Raw genomic sequence first — 17884 nt, 5'->3', positions numbered from 1 at the left:
CTCTCTCAAACGGCTTTGAGCAAGAATATCAATCCAAAGGCATTGTTTTTGTTTTGTTTTACTGTTTTTTGTTTTTTTTTTTAGGTAAGATTTCTTGTGTAGCCCTGGCCTGTCTTACACCGAAGATCTTGAACTCAAAAGATCTGCCGCTGCCTCTGGAGTACTGGGATTAAAGGTGTGCAACACCACTGCCTGGTCCAAAGAAATCCTAAAGCCATCTCTGTGTTTACCTTTTTCTTGTGTCAGCCCATTCACCATGGTGACCACTTGCTCTCTTGAAATCTTTTCTGGGAATCTGAAACTCTGATCTTGCTAGCTTGTCATTTACTGTGTTCTTGACTGGCTGCTCACCATTCTTCCTCTTTTCACACCTTACACACATATACACACACTTACACACACATTCAGGAGATCATTTTTGAGACAGGGAACTTTTGGTACATAGTATATGCTCAACAGATATTTGCTTGACTAATCAGTTGATTGTGCCATTTTAATGTAAATTTTAGTAGAATTATAAGGTTTATAATTGATCCTTTTTAAAAATGTTAAGTGTGGTAATATGCACCTTTTAAAATTAAGTATGTTTATTTATTGGATGAAGGCAGGAATACATACCTGATATGGCATTTGTGTACAGTAAAAAAACAACTTGCAGGAGTTGGTTCTTTCTTTCCACTAAGTGGGAGCTGAACTCAGGATCTCAGGTCTGACAACAAATGCCTTTACCCTCTGAGCCATCTCACCAGACCCTACCCTTACAAAGAAATTCTAAAGATGGGTTCCTTTCTCATTCAAATTTAGTGGGTTTTGTTTGCTTGTTTGTGTTACGGTCTGCTCCTCTGACATAACTAACCATTTTTGTCTTCAGTCTCCATTTTAGTTATAAGATGAAATGAAGTTAAAGTTCTCAAGCTCTGCCTTTCAATATGCTGACACTTTGTAAAGTAAGAATAACCTCTTATCTTGTTATGTTTCTCAAACTTGTTTCATTTCTCAAACTTTGTATACTCTGATATTCTGGAAAGTCCCTAACTGCAGGACCAATGAAATTAAAGGTCAGTTAGAAATGATTTGTCTAGCTAGTCAAAATGATGTAATGCTGCCCTCCTCTTGCTTCCTATACCTGGTTGTGGTTTTGTTACCTGGATGCATTTTTTTCTTATAAAAAGCCTGTCTTAGAAGCAGACCAGTGTCACATTTTGGCTCCTAAGTCCACGCTGGGTCCCAGATCATGATCAGTCTTGGGGTCTGCATTCAATAAACCATCAATATCTGAGTGAGATCGGTGTCTGAGTGGTTTAAGTAGCTATTCTTGGACTATAACAGTTTGCTTTGTACGTATCATCTTACCTAAACTGAATCTATCGAAAGCTTCTTGTCTATCCTGAGTGGTTACTGGCTGACCTTCCAAACTTTCCAAGGAACGGAGATGGAAAATGGTAAACTGGAGGTAATGAGGAAGGTTCGCAAGTGGATTTTCAATGAGGATTAGAGAAGTCAAATCTTGAAGTGGCTTCAACTTGCTTACATCCTGGAGCTGAAATGGTACAACAGTGGTATTTTCATTTACTTTAAAATCATAAACTAACAAAGTAAGTAACAAATCAAGAAGACTGCTTTTAACATGGTTTTTTTTAACAAAAAACCAATTTATGAAAATCATTGCCCCACATTAGCAATGTGAGAAAGGAACAGAAAAGGAGTGAGCACTGGTGTATCAGACAGTATTATGCATTTTCAGAGTTCAAAGATGTGCCTTGCCTTAGCTCAGAGCTTGAAAGTGAATAAACTGGAGGTTTCATTCTCAGTCTGTATTACAATAATGTTTTTATTTTGTATTAATCAAATAAGCATAAGATGAATGGCTGTCAGGATTTTGGTAAATTTTGAGATAACTGAGTTATAATTAACAGTTTAAAAAACACAAAAATATGTATAGACACACACATTCTTTGAAGACTCTTTTGTTTATTCTAAAAACTTATGTAGGCTGGGAAACATTCTTTTAAATAGCTACTACAAGTATGTGTTTCCCCCAAATAAATATATATTACCCTTATGTAGAGGAATTTTGACTTATAACGTGGCTGCTCTGACAAGAGATCACATCCAAAGACCTTCTAGGTTTGTGTGATCTGGCTGGAATACAGACACACCTTAAACCCAGGAGACAGAGGCAAGCAGATCTCTGAGTTAAAGGCCAATCTGATATAGAGCAAGTTTCAGGTAAAGAAAAGCTTAGGTCCAGGTGTGGTGGTACACGTCTTTAATCCCAAACAATGAACGTAAAGTTAGCTTGTAGAAGAAAGTACTATGTTTGCAAGTGATATCTGAGTGACAGAAAAAAGTGACATATCACAGAAAGATTTTACAGAAGAAGATATGCCCAACTTTCATGAGGAGAGGAATGGAAAGCTACTTAAGGGAGCAGCACAGAGATGGGGGGGTTAGGGGAAGATGGAAAGGGAAGGAGGAAGGGAGGGGAGGGGAGGGGAGCTAGCTTTACTGAGCTTATTCAAAGTAAGTCTCAGAGGCTGCAAACATCCTAGGTCTAGATTAGATTGTATAGAGGCTAGAAGCTTCCAGGATTACTAGGCCTAGGTTAGCAGACAAAGGCAGTAAGCCTCTGAGTCGACAATTATATCAGGAAAATAAAGGATACTTCTATACCCTTAATGATACCAATGCAAACATATAGATGAGAAAATGATATGTGATTACAAATAATAACTACTGAACAGTTTTCCTGTTATTTAGAAGACACTGGGTATGGCCTAAAGTGAAAAACCCTGAGAAATACTCGGGGTCAACTTTAGATCCATTGCTCCCTCTTCCCATCATTCTGAGAGTTTCAATGATGTATAGAATGGTGTACAGCTTAGACTCGAGGCCCCTGAGCTGTTGCGATAAAATGCAGTTTCCTTCCCAGATCTTTATACAAATGGAGTAAGAAGGAAAGAGACTTGCTGAGTGCGGCAGAGCATGCTAGTGACGCCAGCATGTGAGCATGAAAGCAGGAGAGCTGTAAGTCTGAGTTGTGCTTGGCTAACAGAGAGAGGCCTCACGACAACTCAGTGTAAATAACAAACAAGCAATGTAATCAACAATAAAATGAAAAAAAAAATGGTGTGTATTCTAATTTGTCTTCACATTTGAAGAAACAAGGAACACAGCCTTAGTTAAAAATTGTTCTAAAGTTTCTGAAGCAGTTTTATTCCTCTTAACACCTCTGTGGAGAGACAATTCAGAAATTATTTTCTCCAGTTTAGACAGTTCATAGAAATCAAAGGACTCTCCAAGGTCACGTTAGGACAGTCTAGGCCTGTAGTTGGTCATATCTCCCTTTTTAGTCTATGACAATTACCTTTAAGTTATATAGTGGGTGTTCCAGTTTTAACACCTAATATGACACCAATTAGGTGCCACATTTATTTGTTAGGTGTTCAGAAGGCATTTTCTAACTAAACAGATATTGAAAAATGGGAATCAAATTTACTAACTCAGAATATAAAGTAATTTAAAATAGAAATACACTGCATCCTTACTACATATATAGCATGGCACTAGGCACCAGTAATATAAGACAGCGCAATTAAATGATGAATGAGAGAATACTTAGAGATCAATTCTGTGCTACTATTGAGCCTATGCAAAATGAGATCAGTCTATGTCTAATTACACTAGGTTATATCTGAATTTGGCATATGGCCAATGAACAAGGATGTTACAAGAAATCTCATTCTTTAAGTATTTTCCCAATAAATAAAAACTTTGAATAAAGAAGTTTTTAGGAAGCTAAAGGGACTAACTGAAGGAGGAAGGGGCGTGAAAAGAGACGGTGCTGGGCATGAGAGGGATCAAGTTCAATGGAAAGCGTATACAAAGTCAAAGACCTTACAAATGAAATAACTTAAATTTTAGGAAAAATAAATCTTGCTACTTCGAGTAACTTACCGATGATATCTTATTGGCTTTCAGGTTGAGGACACGCAGAGATTTCAACTTCTTTGCAAACCACACTGGAATATGCTCAATTTCATTCCCCGCTAGGTTTAGCTTTTGCAGGTTACACATGTTTTCTAGTCCTTCAATTTTACTGGATACCAGAGAACAAAATCAAACTTAGTAAAATGATAAAGTTATTTCAATGTAGATTATAGTAAAGAGCCTCAGCCGCATGAGGCTACTTTTCATAACTATAATTTATTAACTCTTTTCCTGAATGACAACCACATGGCCAAAGTCAAATATCCCCAAAGAGCTAAACGGCCAACTCTTTATGAGGATGCCTGGTAATCCTGCACATCTTACTATACTCAATGTACCATACTATACACACGCAGGAAAGAAGAGGGGGCCCGGGCCATCCCACTGCAAGCAGAATACTCAACCACACGGTGTGCTGCAGCACTACCCAGAAATTACGCTGTCAGCACCAAGATGAACTAAGCCAGCAGCATAAGTGACACATCCTAAAATGGCACTGTTTATGAATATAAGCACTGCAGTGAAAATATTTAAATAAAGCATTTGCCCTCATCCACTAAACTTTCACTGATGACATACTCTTCACATTCCCTGCAACACAGCCATCACTCTAACTCTAATTTGTATACTGAACAGATATTCCTGAGCTTCTCTATCTTCAGTATTATGAAATTATTTTCTTTAGATCAACTCTTTTGAATGTTTTCACACTCTGAACTTGATTTGCCAGTTTTTTTTCATATCATTTTGTCTTAATTAGAACTTCTCTAGGCCCAAAGCTGTTTTCTTCTCATTTGTTAACCATCACATTTAAGTGCATAAAGGTTTTCAAGATTTGATTCTTGCTTCATTTTCCCCATTAGTTTTCTATAAATAGCTTTAGTAATCATTAGGTTTTACGACATTTATTTCTCCCAGAAGTTGTATATTTTTATGTATATCTGAATTAGAAATGAGATGTACAGTGTATTTCTTGTAGCAATGAGCAAAGAACATAAGGATAAATATACAGGATCAAATTATATGACTATCTTCGGGATCAAATGGTATTGTCTTTGCATAAGCATTACTTATATAAGGCCAAAAATCAGATAACATCTAGACAAAGATACTGCTAAAAATACAATTATCTGCTTTAACAATGTAAGTAAAAAACTGCCCTATACTTACATGATACTGAAACTTAAAGACAGAGAAGTTCCAGAAATACAATAAATGAGACTCAAAACTCCTGCAATTTCAATGGTTTCTTTCAATAACACAGACACCGCTAGTCTATCTCTGACAAGGAAGAGCCTGCAGAGATACTTAAAGGAGCAGTTACTCACCTGATTTTGTTATATGATAAGTTGAGTTCACGTAATCGTAACAGCTTGTCCACTTTCTCAATCTTTGCTATTAGATTGTAGCTGAGATTTAGTACTTCGAGTTTAACACACTTGTCCAAATTTTCGATGTACTAATTGGAAATAAATGGTAAATACTTTTCACAACGGACTCTTTGACATAAAACACACTGGAGTATGTGGTTTAGAGGCTGTTTTGGTCAACAAACCCTAACAGCTTTCCTGGATGATCCCCGCTACCGCTTTCCTTGACCACAAGTAGTACGGCTCTGCTGACATTCTCCTGACCCTCAGCAATTCCTATATAGTAAGAAGCTCAAACTGTTCACCAAGAACTCTCCCAGCTTCATTCCCTCAACTTCCACTTTTCTGTGCCTCTCCCTCTTCCACTTTCCTCTCAGACGACTTTACTCTTTAAAAACGAGGTTTAATGACCTCCCCTCCCCTCTTTTCAGTTTAAAGGTGACACTTTACAGTAACCAGGCATTGCATGGCTAAGGATGAATTGTGGTGCCATGCAGGAAGGCTGCGGCAGCGATGTAGGGCATCCCGCGCCCTTGCACAGTTCTTACCCACTCTGTTCACTTTTTCTGTACTCAGTAAGTTGCATTGCACTACAACAGTGTTTCTATTCAGCTTTCCTTACCTCCCCCATCTGCTCTTGTACTGGGAAGGCAATAATTCTTTTAGCACATCATTGCCTTATTAAACAGGGATTATATACCAGAAGCTGTTCTACGTACATGAAATATAGTGGCAAATATGGAAAATAGGATTTCCTGACTTTATTAGCATACACAAATATCAACCAAGATTTTAGAGGGTAAAAATTCAAACACAATAAGGAAAACATCTTTGGTAGTATGCAAGGCTCCAGGAGGGCAGATTTTGCCGATTGTGTACTGTTAAGCATGACTGCTGTCACATGCTGGGTGCTAAATAAATATCTGTTGAAGGAAGCAGAAAGGGTGTCTGCCTACAACTGGTTGATTAGAGAAGGCCTCACAGAGGAAGTATATCTGGCGGAGACCTTAATAACATGATGTCAATTGAATCAGTTGTGTATATACCCAGAGAATACCAGGGTGACTCTTAAAAACAACAAAAAACAGAAACAAGGGTCTAGAGAGATGGCTCAGCACGTAAGAACACTTGCTGCCCTAGAAAAGGACTCTGGTTTGATTCCCAGCACCTACATGGTTGCTCACAACCATCTGTAACTCTAGTTCCAGGAGATGCAGTGCCCTCTTCTGGCCTGTGTAGGCGCGAGGCAGTGCATAGGATGCACAGACATACGTGCAGGCAAAACACGCACGCAGAGTAAAATTCAGAAGAATCTTAAAACCAACAGCAACTCCTTAAACGCCTTGAAAAAATAGACTTTGTGGGTTTGAGAAACAGAAGGAAAGACTTTTAAATGGTCAAATCCTGTTACGCCTCTGTTGTAAATTTTAAAAAATCATTAATAATGTTTATTATTAAATGCCTATAATTATTACAGCGGTTATTATTAACCTTCTACCATATCAATAAAAACCACAGACATCTGATAGATTTTAGATAAGCCTTATTTTACTTGGGGCTGGGCAGATATCAACCCCCTAAACTGCCTCATTACCATCCAGCCCCCGAACCCATGCCATTCCTATCTGGGCTACTTCCCATCCATAATTCCATAAATACTTGCTTATGTTTTCAGCCAGGCTGCTCCTCTCCATGCAGGTCCTCAGAGTTCATTCCTCCTGGCCCACGTTCCTTTACCTATCCCATGGTGACTCTGCTTCCTTCTTTCTCTTCTGCCTCCTTCCTCTGATCCTTCTCTCTTCCAAGCCCTTGCACTCTGGCCATGCCTACCTCATTTCTTCTACAACACTCCTGCTTCCACCTTTTTGGCTATTCTATGTTACTTTTCCATCCTTTTCTGTCTGAGGTTTCTACTTGTAGCCTCATGATGTTTTCCAGCACAACAGATCTTTCAGGCTTTCACACTGGTTTTGCCTCCCCACCACATATTCTCTGATTCTCCCTATTCCAACACTTAGTCCTAGACTTTTCACACCAAACTCTAAATTCCCAGACAGAATGTCCTTAAATTTTTTTTGAGATAATACAAAATAAAACACTTTAGAATTTGGTTTTCACTGAAACTAATATGAAAAAAGAAAAAGTCTGTCATGTTGTGGTGGTTTGAATGAGATTGGCCCCCAAGTCTCATATATTCCCAAGCTTAGCTCCTAGTTGATGAGTTATCAGGAAAGAATCCAGAGGATGTTACTAGGGGGCATACTTTGACATTTCAAAAGCCCATGCATGTGTCTTGCTCTCTCTGCCTGCTGCCTATGGCTCAGGATGTAAAGCTCTCAGCTACCTCTCCAGCACCACACCTGCCTGTCTGCCTGCTATCTGCCACTCTCCCTGCCTTGATGATAACAGACTAGCCATCTGAAATTTAAACAAGCCCCCAATTAAATGCTTTCATCGAAAAGAGGTGTCGTGGTCATGGTGTCTCTTCACAGCAATAGAACACTGATTAAAACATGTTAACACATAAGATTCTACATCACTTTAAAAAATTGTCACATTATTTCATAAATTATAAAAAACCAATCTCCAATGAAACCTTTAGGCATTTCTAATTTTTCTGTTTAAATAATGCTTAATAAGCATTACTGTACTGACATTTTGGTATACCTGCTCAAGGAATGTTCCTAGTGTAAGTATAAGAGTAGTAGCACTGCTAGGCTACTGAGAATAAACTCAGAGAGCACACACTAAATTACTGACAGACAGCAGGCACAGCTGAATGCTACACACTGAATGTAGTCCCACAAATATGGGGCACACCCACTTCTCACAGCTCTGGAATGGTGAAAGCTTTTCAAAGCTTGCCCGTTGGCTGTACAAGACAGACAATGCTATCAAACTATTGTTTTATTTGACATTAATGAGTGGGTCAGATTCTCAAGTTAATATTAATCATTTACATCACATTTTGAACTGCATGTCCACATCTTTGAAAATTTCCACTCTGTGTTACTGAATTGTAGGAGATCTTTTATATTACACAAATGGTGCTATACATGAGGCAAATACTAACTGCCAGGTTTGTTTTCCTTTTAACATTTAAAAAGCTGTCTTTTAAAATCTTTGTAGAAGCTAAAACTGTAATACCTTCCTTTGTGGCATCAGTGCTAGCGTTTCCTAAGGACCCCTCTACTCAAGAGCGAAACAACAGTCTATTTTCTCATCTGCTTTGTTGTCCCCAAGAGGTTTCTCTCTGGGTTTAGTTTTTGTATGTAATGTACTAGAGTTCAGTTTTGTTTTTTTTTTTTAATTTTCCAATTAAAAATTAAGCTATTACAAAGCCAGGCAGAGTGGTGCACATTTTTATTCCCTTAGGCCAGCCTGGCCTACAGAGCAAGTTCCAGGACAGCCAAGGCTACAGAGAAACCCTGTCTCAAGAAAATAAAACACAAACAACAACAAAAAAAAATCAAGCTATTACAATATGTTTATAATAACACAGTTTGAGAATAAAGTAGTAAATGTTCCAGAGCAAGGAGAGAAAACATTTTCTACAGAAGGCCTGCTGGTACATACTTTTGCTTCTGCGGACCATACCTAAACTCTCTTACGATAGTATGTAACTAGCTATAGACACACGTAAACAGCTTACTGTGGCTGTGTCCCAATACAATTATTTACAAACACAATAACGAGGGCTGGAATCGTAGATTGCCAATTGCTTAATGTATAGAATACTGGTATCAGGCACCTACAGATATGGCAATATCATACTTCTGCTATAGAATTTCCACACAGCACAACACAGCACAAGTTCTGTTGCCAGCTAGGTAACAAGCTGATGACTGCCCCTGAAAACAGGAGGGGCACTGAGCCCTGCTTCCTGCCTCCTCTCTTTTCTGGCTGCAAAGAAGGAGGTGGCAGCTTTGCTCTAGTGTGTCTCTCTGCTGTGTTGTGCCTCACAACAGGCTTCCAAACACCAGAGTCAAACAGCCATGGACTGAAATCTCTAAAACCAAAATAAAATAAAGTGAACCAAAATAATACCCCCACACAATATGAATAAATTGTTGCAGCTGAGAAAGTGACATAATGCTGCCAGCATATGTTTACAAGTCCCAGAAGCCAGCAGACATTTCCTAGATACAAACACCATCAATCTGAAATGAAAACTTGATGTTGCCAAAAGTGTTATCTGTTAAATGGGTGCTGGAGAGATGGCTCAGCAGTTAAGAGCCTGTATTGTTGTTACAGAGGAACTGAGCTCACTTCCTAGCACCCAAGCCAGGTGCTAGGAATACCCATAGCTCCAGCTCCAAGGGATCCAATGCCTCTGTCTTCCAAAAAGATCTGCACACATGCGCGTGCACACACACACAAACACACATACCCCTAAAAATAATTTTTTTAAAAAATCATTAGAAGAAAAAAAAAAAGGCATTCCTAAAAACACCAATCTGGCAGGCTTAAGACATAAAAATAAAAATAAATGAAATCAGTGTCTGTGTTTAGAAGTTGCTGGAAACCTACCCTAAATTTCTTGCCACCATCTTTAGAAAGTGAAAGGTTCAGAGATTTTACCAAGGCCAAATTATCCTGTTTAGTGAGTTTTTTGATGAGGGCCTCTGTAATATACCGGACTCCTACATATGAATCAGCTCCTGAAATCCAGAAACAGTTAATTATCAATAGGAAGATATGACTATCATGAAATATAAATTATTTTTACACAATGCATAAAGCAATTTTAATCCATGTATATGTACAGATGGTATCTGGCTAGTTGCAATCACAGTACCTTAATCTGTCACTTTATATCACTTCATTATTACAATGAGGGCCGTTACAGTCTACCTGTTTCATCTTTGTGATACTCTACGTTTAAAAATGTAAATTTGTATAAACCTTTGAAGAAAAAAATTATTAATGTTCACATTTATAAAAAAATTATCTGATCATGAGAAGTGGCTCAGTGATTGAGTACACTGGCTGCTCTTGCAGAGGACATAGGTTAGATCCCAGCACCCACACAGCAGCTTGCAAACATCTGAGTGCTAAGGGATCCAAGGCCCTCTTCTGGTCTCCAAGGGCACCTGGCGCACAATAGTGCACGTACAGACAAAGCACTCAAAAACATAAAAATAAACAAATATTTGAAGTTTGCTCAATATACTGTAACTAATACCACACAAATTCAAAACTTCAACTCAAGCAGATACATTTAAACCTTGCACTTTCTCGGGTGTATGTGTCTGTGCAAGCGTGCATATGCGTGCAGGTGCACTGGTGCCACAGTACATGTATGGAGATCAGAAAACAGCTTCTGGGAGTTAGTTCCTGCCCTTCCACCACGGGTTCTGGAGATCAAACTCAGGTCCTCAGGCCTAGGTGGCAAATGTTTCTATTCGCACTTTCAACCATATTCAGAACTGACGTTTGTTTCAAAGCTCTGTTGTTGGTTTGTTTGTTTGTTTTTTTCACTTGTTGCTTTATGAAATAGAAAGTATCATAACATATTTTATGGGCATAGGGTATCAGCTTGGTAGATAAAAGCCCTTCCTTTATGGCCTTTGTGAAAAGTGCTGTCAAAGACTGTTAAAGCTATATTGCATTTTATAAAAGAAAAAAGGCTTTTGACAAAACCACCATTCTGGAGTAACAATCAATTCAGAAATAAGCAGGGACCAGCAGGCAGTAAGGCTGCACAGTCGCTTTAACTTCAGGTGCTCAAAGTGTTCTAACTTAAAACCACCAGGTGCCCGGGTCAGCAGGGCTGGTAGAGTTTCACGGTCTAGCAAAGAATAAAGCGTTTCTGAAAACAGAGACTAGGATGGCAGCAAGATTTCTTTAAGAAAAAAAACTTAAGATTGCTGCTGGGACGTGTGTTTGTTACCTAAGTGGAAGTTAGCGCTCTCACAGACGAACCAAAGTTTTCTCACAGTTTGAAAATAAGCAGACTGAAGAGCCCAAGCATGCCTAGCAGGGTTATATGGAACCTTTATCTTGGAAGCACTCCACTCTCAGGTAAGGAGGGATGTCCAACCCCAACGAAGGAGGGTGGAATATCTCTAGTAAAGAGCTTGAAAGAACTCTCTACAAGAAATCCAGCTTCCTCTCCCAGAGACTCTCTACCCCTAAGCTGTCCACATACACCTCTCCCCATGTCTAAAAGCCCCAGCCCCTCCCCAGTCTTCCACCATCTCCACCAATCAACACAGCACTTCAAGTCAGTTCAGGAAGGGGGTTATCCCTGGACCCCACATCTAAGCTCTGCACTTCACATCTCTACTTACGTGTGAGACCAGACATGATTTTAGCAATACCTTTATTGTGCTTGGACTCCAGAAGCATGGCGTTTTCATCTGTAAGCTTAGCCTTTGCAGGACACTGTCCATCAGAATGAAAAGGTGGAGTCTCAGATCCAATTAAAGGCGAAAGTGACCTGGATCGCACATTGGACATAAGAGATGATGGCCCAGAAAAATGAGATGACTGTGGTGCCTTTGCTTTGGAGTACTTTCGTTCAGAACCTTTCTTCATTGCAAGAATAAAACCAGGTGACCATCAAAACCTGTAAAAGTTTTCAATGTATTTAAACAGCTAAGTCTTTGCAGCTAGTAAGAGTGTTACATTATCTCTAGAGATTTAAGATCATAGAGCCGTGAACACAAAGGCTATGGAGTCCTGGTCCGCACTTCCACAAGCTTATGGACGGTGCTGTCTTAAACACTGACCGCCCCGCCACAGGAAGAGACCCATGAAGGCCCGTCCCTGACACATGCTCAGCTCAGAGTATTACTTGTTTCTCAATTATTTCTCAGTTCTCAGTTTATCAGCTCGGGCTGTTCACAGGTCCTTTCCATGTAGGGTCACATGCAGGAATATTTGACAACCAGTACTGGTAAGCACTCTCTTCTCCCAGAAGCTAGCTGGTCATTGACACCATGCTCTGCTCTCCTGTCTTTCTGGCTACTCTAGGGTCTCCTTTGCTGGCTTTTGTTCCTCTACTTCCCCTAAATGGCAGTGCTCCTCTAAGTTTCCTTTTTATTCCCTTCAATATCACCTGGATGATATAGTGCATACCCTCAGCTCTTAAATGCACCTTAAGTTTTGGGGAAAATGTTTAGTGAGCTAGAATATTAAGTTAAAGTAGTTTTCAAGGCAATGATAAGTTGGTATCAGAAGAGGATATTGTAATAGAACGATGCATACAGACCTTTACATAAGTTGAACATGGCCTGAGGTTTCTATATAGCCAAATACAACCTTTGCATACAAACTAAACCAAAAGCCCCATTTAACCATATGCTTTTGAAACACACATCTGAGTCTCGCTGCAGCTTTACTTAATCACAGGGTTGCTACAGTATCTGACCATCTTTAAATAAGATCGATGTTGCTCTGCCACCAATGACATTGTTCCTGCACATTCCATTTCTGTCCACAAGTGCTAGCCCAGTCTCCGTTCTCCAAACTGTAATCCCAACCCTGATTCACTGGGATGCCACCCATCCCAGTGAGACAGTATGTGTTTCAATGTGCCGACTTTATAGGAGCTGTGACAACTTAGGGAGGGAACCTGCAGGTTTAGAACCATCACTAACCTTTCAATAATCCAGGTTTCTGGACTCCTCGGAATAACTTTCTAATTCTATATAATTGAGTATGTGTAAGTTTTACTTATCAGAAGAGGTAACATAGGACTTTGTGATAATTTAATGAGGTGATCATTAGACTAGAGAAATTCTGAGTGGTTTACAATGTCAAAGTTTTGAAGACTATGATGTAGGATACAAAATAATTGAATTGCCTAAAGATATAAGGTGCTTTTTTAAATAAAATAAAATGTAAAAATATATCTGTAGCATGTGACACACATTATTCTATTTTTATAACCATCAGATACGCTATGAGATATGAAAAAAGGACATAAGAGGTTGGCCCTGTCCCTCCGTTTTGTTTTTAGTTTCTTGCCTTTATGAAAACTGTAACCTAGAGTGTTTGTCATCCATTAATTCACTTTATTCAGGAGTATCTCAGTTACTTTTCTATTGATATAAGACATTATAAAGAGGCAACTTATAAAAAGAAAGCCTATTAAGGGCTTACAGTTTCGGAGGGTTAGAGCTCATGACTGTCATGGCCAGGAGCATGGCAGCCAGCAAGCAGGCACAGCCCTGGCGCAGCAGCTGAGAGCTTAGATCTTCATCCACAAGCAGAAGGAAAACTAACCGGCCCACCCCTACTGACACTCCTACCACCAAAAAGCCAGAGCTCCAAATTCTCTCCAAACAGCTCCACCAGCTGGGCCCAGATCTTAAGAGCCTATGGAGCCAGTCTCACTGAAACCACAGGACTAAACACATTTTATCTAAGTGTTTGCATCTTGGTTTTCCTCAAGCTTGGGTATATGATTCAGATTTGAAGGAGAATGCCAGTTCACCTTAGCATAGAATCATAGTATGATCAAGAGATATTTTTCCATGAAAGAATGGTATGATATTAGACACAAAAAGGTTTTTGTTAGGTATTTTAGCCACACTTTTAAAATTAAGCGCAAAAGCTTTGTGATGATGGTATAAACAGTAGTTTTGTGAATTCAGGAAAAGTTTTTTTTTTTTTGACTCATGTGGTTGTTACATATAAGAAAAGGAAAGAAAAAGTATAGACATATGTAAGTTAGCAGATTAAAGTAGTGTTGTGAACTAACTATATTGGAGTGAGGCAAACGTCACTTAGAGTTTGTTTTGTGTAAGACATCATGGTGCCATGTAGGACATAATGAAAAATATGATTTGGACCCCAGAAAACTCATTCAGCTATGGGTTTTAGAATCATAGAAGGATTTAAGTCTTGGTTTATCCAATGGAACTTTGGGGAAATAAGCTCATCTGTGAAATATGGAACAGTGTGTATTCACTTCTTCCAATGTGACAATATACATAATAAATTTAGCACAGCATTTGGTGCTTGGTAAACCCTCTGTAAGTAAAGACCTCTAGCGTTATATTATTTTGAGTTAACTTGGGTGTTAGCCACTCATTTCTTAAGGAAGAAAGAGAGAGGAAGTTTGACCCTGGGCTGTTGTTTGTAGGGGGTTGAAGTATGAATCCAGAATGAACAAATGGAAACAATGGAAAAGAAAAAACAGGGCAAAGTAGGATTAGAGTCAGTTGTCAAGGAACAAAGTAAAGACAAAAAAAATGTTCATAGCTGGGGACTCACTTTCAAAGGCCCAGCAGATGTTCAACAGAGCAAGAAAAAGCCACTGGAATGCTGCGACTGTCGGACTCATATGACTAAGCTATAAAACACTACTTATCCTGCCACCCGCACACCCAGATGCTCGCTGGATCTGACCACCCTAATACCCTTCCTTAGCCCTTTAATATCTCAATACTCTCCCTCCGATTCTCTTTGTTTCGTACCTTCTACTTGTGCAAGCCAATGTCGCATCTGTGCAGCCCGCTTCTGCTTTTTATTTTTCACTACCATTTGAGCTGTAAAGTTTTCTCCACAAATTCTGTCCCAGCTGCCAAACACCATAGTATTCTTCCCCATTTCTCTACAATTCTAATCCTCTACCTTAACACTTCAGTATCTATCCCGTCTTTCCCCAACCACCATCTCTCTTCAACTCAACAAGCGGCACGTGCTAATCCGTGCTAATGTCTGACGGCACTGCTCTACTTGAACGTGCTCAAACCACCTGTTCATCTTTCTGTCAACCTAATTATGTGAGAACATGCCTTTCCATGTTAACAGCCTGGCTCTCATACCTTCCTTTATTTACTACCTTATTTCTTCACACCAGCCTCTGTGAAGACACACAAACCTGCCTGGCAGTGGTGGCACATGACTTTTTATCCCAGCACTTGGAAGGCAGAGACAGGCCTTGTCAGCAGAGTGAGTTCCAGGGCAGCCAGGGCTGCACAGAGAATTCCTGTCTCAAAAACGAAACAACCCCCCCAAAACAAAACAAACCCAATCAAACCAACAAGAACAAAACCCCAAAACAAAACCAAAAACTCCACACAAACCCTAAACTTCCCATTCCTTTCTTTAGCTTATTGACCTAACTTTATTGAGCAATTATTGTGAATTGAGGAGTATGTTAAACTCTAAGAAAACACACAGCTAAGAAGCTAAGGTTTCTACATTCAGAATGTATCACATAGGCTCTCACCACGTGACTTACAAACATTCATTCAACTGGATTTGTGAAACTCTCTGTTTATTGTTTCTCTGATCAGACTAAAAGCTAATGAGTAGACAGGTTGCCTGCTCTGTAACAGTAAAAGGACTTACACTCCAAAGACACTGCCAAATTTTTTTTTAAGATTTACTCATGCATTTAATGAATCTGGATGCTTTGTCTGCATGCACACCTGCACACCGGAAGAGGGCATCAGATCCCATTATAGACAGTTGCGAGCTGCCATATGAGTGCTAGGAATTAACTCAAGACCTCTGGAGGGGCAGCCACTGCTCTAAACCTCCGAGCCATCTCTCCAGCTCCAGACACTGCCAAATTTAAATCCTTAAGATGCTATGTAAGAACAGACTTAATCATCTCATTTACAACTGATAGCTAGCATTTGAGACCTTAGATTCAAGAAGTACCAGGCCTAAATCAAACTCTTCATTTTTCATTTACTATGTATGTGACATAAGACAGATTACTCTGAGGTTACTTGCTCAGTTTTTAACTGCGAATGTAACTTCGGCAGTTTCATTAAATTCCAAATGACTTTATACTTACCTAGTACTTAGAAATGTATCTGGCACATGTTGAACCCTCAAAAGTAATTAACCACTACTTTTACACATGAAGAAACACGATCAAGTGTGCTGACTGGCTTTTGTCAACCTCACACAATAAATCTGTGGAGAGGAAAATTGAACTGAGAAAATGCATCCATAAGACTGGCCTGTAGGCAAGTCTGTATTGGCATTTTCTTGATTAATAATTGATGGGAGAGGAACACTACGGACCGTGCCACCCCTGAGCAAATGGTCCTGGGCTGTACATGAAGTCAGGCTAAGCAAGCCATGAGGGGCAAGCCAGTAAGCAGCATTTTTCCACTGCTTCTGCTTCCTTTGTTGAGTTCCTGCCTTGATTTTCCTCACTGCACTGAGACCAGGCACGTGTAAACCAAATAAACCCTTCCCTCCCGAGTTGCTTTTGGCTAAGTGTCTTCCCACAGCAAGCGAAACCTTAACTTCGACATCAAGGAAGTGGTTAAGAAACATGCCCAGAGCGCCAATGAGATGGCTCTGTGGGTAAAGGCATTCTCTGTGCTAATTTGTCGACCTAAATTCTGTATCTGGAACCCACGTAGAGGTGGAAGGAGAGAACCGAGTCCACAAAGTTCTCTCGCCTCCACAGGAGCACTGCGGTATGTTCACTACCATCATCTCCATGAACTTTTAAAAAAAATGGGAACATACCCAGAGTCACGGAGCTGAGTTCTAAGTTAAACAGAGTGGTCGGATCAAGCGTTTGGTCTGTTCAGCGTCCTGCTTCTGGTCCCTAGTTCTCTCCTGCGGTAACCTCCCGTGCCACCCCCAGGGCCGCCGGCCCATCTCCCTCTCAGTCGTCCCGCGGACAGCGGCACACCCCGGCACTCTTCCCTTCGCGGCACCCCACCTTCTCGACGCAGCAGCGCCCGGCCCTCGGGCCAAGCACGCCTCTCCACCCCTGGCCTTCCCTCCCCTGCCCAAGCCGGCCCCGGCCCTCCTCCGCCCCGTCCAATCCCCTTTCCAAGCACACGCCCCCGCCCCGACTCCGTGCGGAGCCGGCCCACCTCACGCTCGGCCGGGGCCTTTCGGCCTTCGGTGCCCGCCTCCCCGGCTCGGGCCGGCCGCCGAAGGACACTCCCCGACTGAGCGCGGGGAGAAACAGCCTAGAGGGAAAGGCGATGAGGAGACTCTCGGAGACGCTCGGGTACTTTGCTCTCAGGCGCCCCGCGGCCCGGCAGCCATCTTGTTGTGTTGTGCCGGTTGCCGAGAGGACCCGCTTGGGTGTGGGCGGGGCTTGTTCTCACCACGCCTCCTGCACGGAGCGAGTGGGCGGGGCGGAGCCGTTTTCCCGCCACAGGGGCCGCTTCTGGGCGCGCTCCACTCTGGGTGCGAGGCTTCCGGGGCCGAGGCTGGCGGCCTGCGGTCAGGTTTCTGGGAGCCGAGTCTGTGAGGACAGGTTTCCCATCGAAGGCCGTTCCTCCCCCCGACGCAACAACCTGAGGGATCAGTACGGAGGCGTCCTCAGCGTTCGGACTTGATGCTGCGGTGCCTAGCCCTCTCGCGATCATTTCGGAGACAAGTCTTCCTTGGGAACCTCTGGAGCCGGCCTTGGCTGCCCCTCAGGACTGCTTGGGCTTCAGCTGCCTTCCACTGGAGGTCTAGGGAACGCTATGAGCCTGAGATTCGCAGCCCGAGAATGTTCTTCATGTTAGCAGAAAGGGACCAAGGAGGCATTTGCAGAGACTTGAACTGTGGGTGCCCCAAAGTGCTGCCTTCTACAG

At 41.2% G+C, this 17884-nt stretch overlaps 1 protein-coding gene across 11 annotated transcripts in view; it reads right to left on the bottom strand.

Annotated features, from left to right (window-relative positions):
- Cntrl (centriolin) overlaps positions 1 to 17305 on the bottom strand; it is a 327805-nt gene extending 310500 nt beyond the window's left edge. For 8 of the 11 annotated variants that reach the window (XR_009593823.1, XM_060390023.1, XM_021653673.2 and 5 more), the window contains exons 1-6: positions 17168 to 17305; positions 11684 to 11931; positions 9891 to 10021; positions 5319 to 5449; positions 3958 to 4099; positions 1354 to 1540 (exon numbers count right to left, since the gene is read on the bottom strand). Coding sequence is in view for 10 of the 11 variants with exons in the window: in XM_060390023.1 (XP_060246006.1) it covers positions 1354 to 1540; positions 3958 to 4099; positions 5319 to 5449; positions 9891 to 10021; positions 11684 to 11900 (808 nt within the window). In the remaining variant the exon portion in view is untranslated. Of the gene's footprint in view, positions 1 to 1353; positions 1541 to 3957; positions 4100 to 5318; positions 5450 to 9890; positions 10022 to 11683; positions 11932 to 16122; positions 16245 to 16811; positions 17038 to 17167 lie in introns of those variants that run through there. The other 3 variants (XM_060390022.1, XM_060390024.1, XM_060390021.1) reach the window with 3 other exon arrangements.
- Between the last annotated feature and the right edge of the window lie 579 nt (positions 17306 to 17884).

The sequence above is a fragment of the Meriones unguiculatus genome, chromosome 8 (assembly GCF_030254825.1).
Source record: "Meriones unguiculatus strain TT.TT164.6M chromosome 8, Bangor_MerUng_6.1, whole genome shotgun sequence".
NCBI lineage: Eukaryota > Metazoa > Chordata > Mammalia > Rodentia > Muridae > Meriones > Meriones unguiculatus.
Note: the sequence above shows the minus strand (reverse complement) of the source record. Positions and strands in the feature narration are given on the sequence as shown.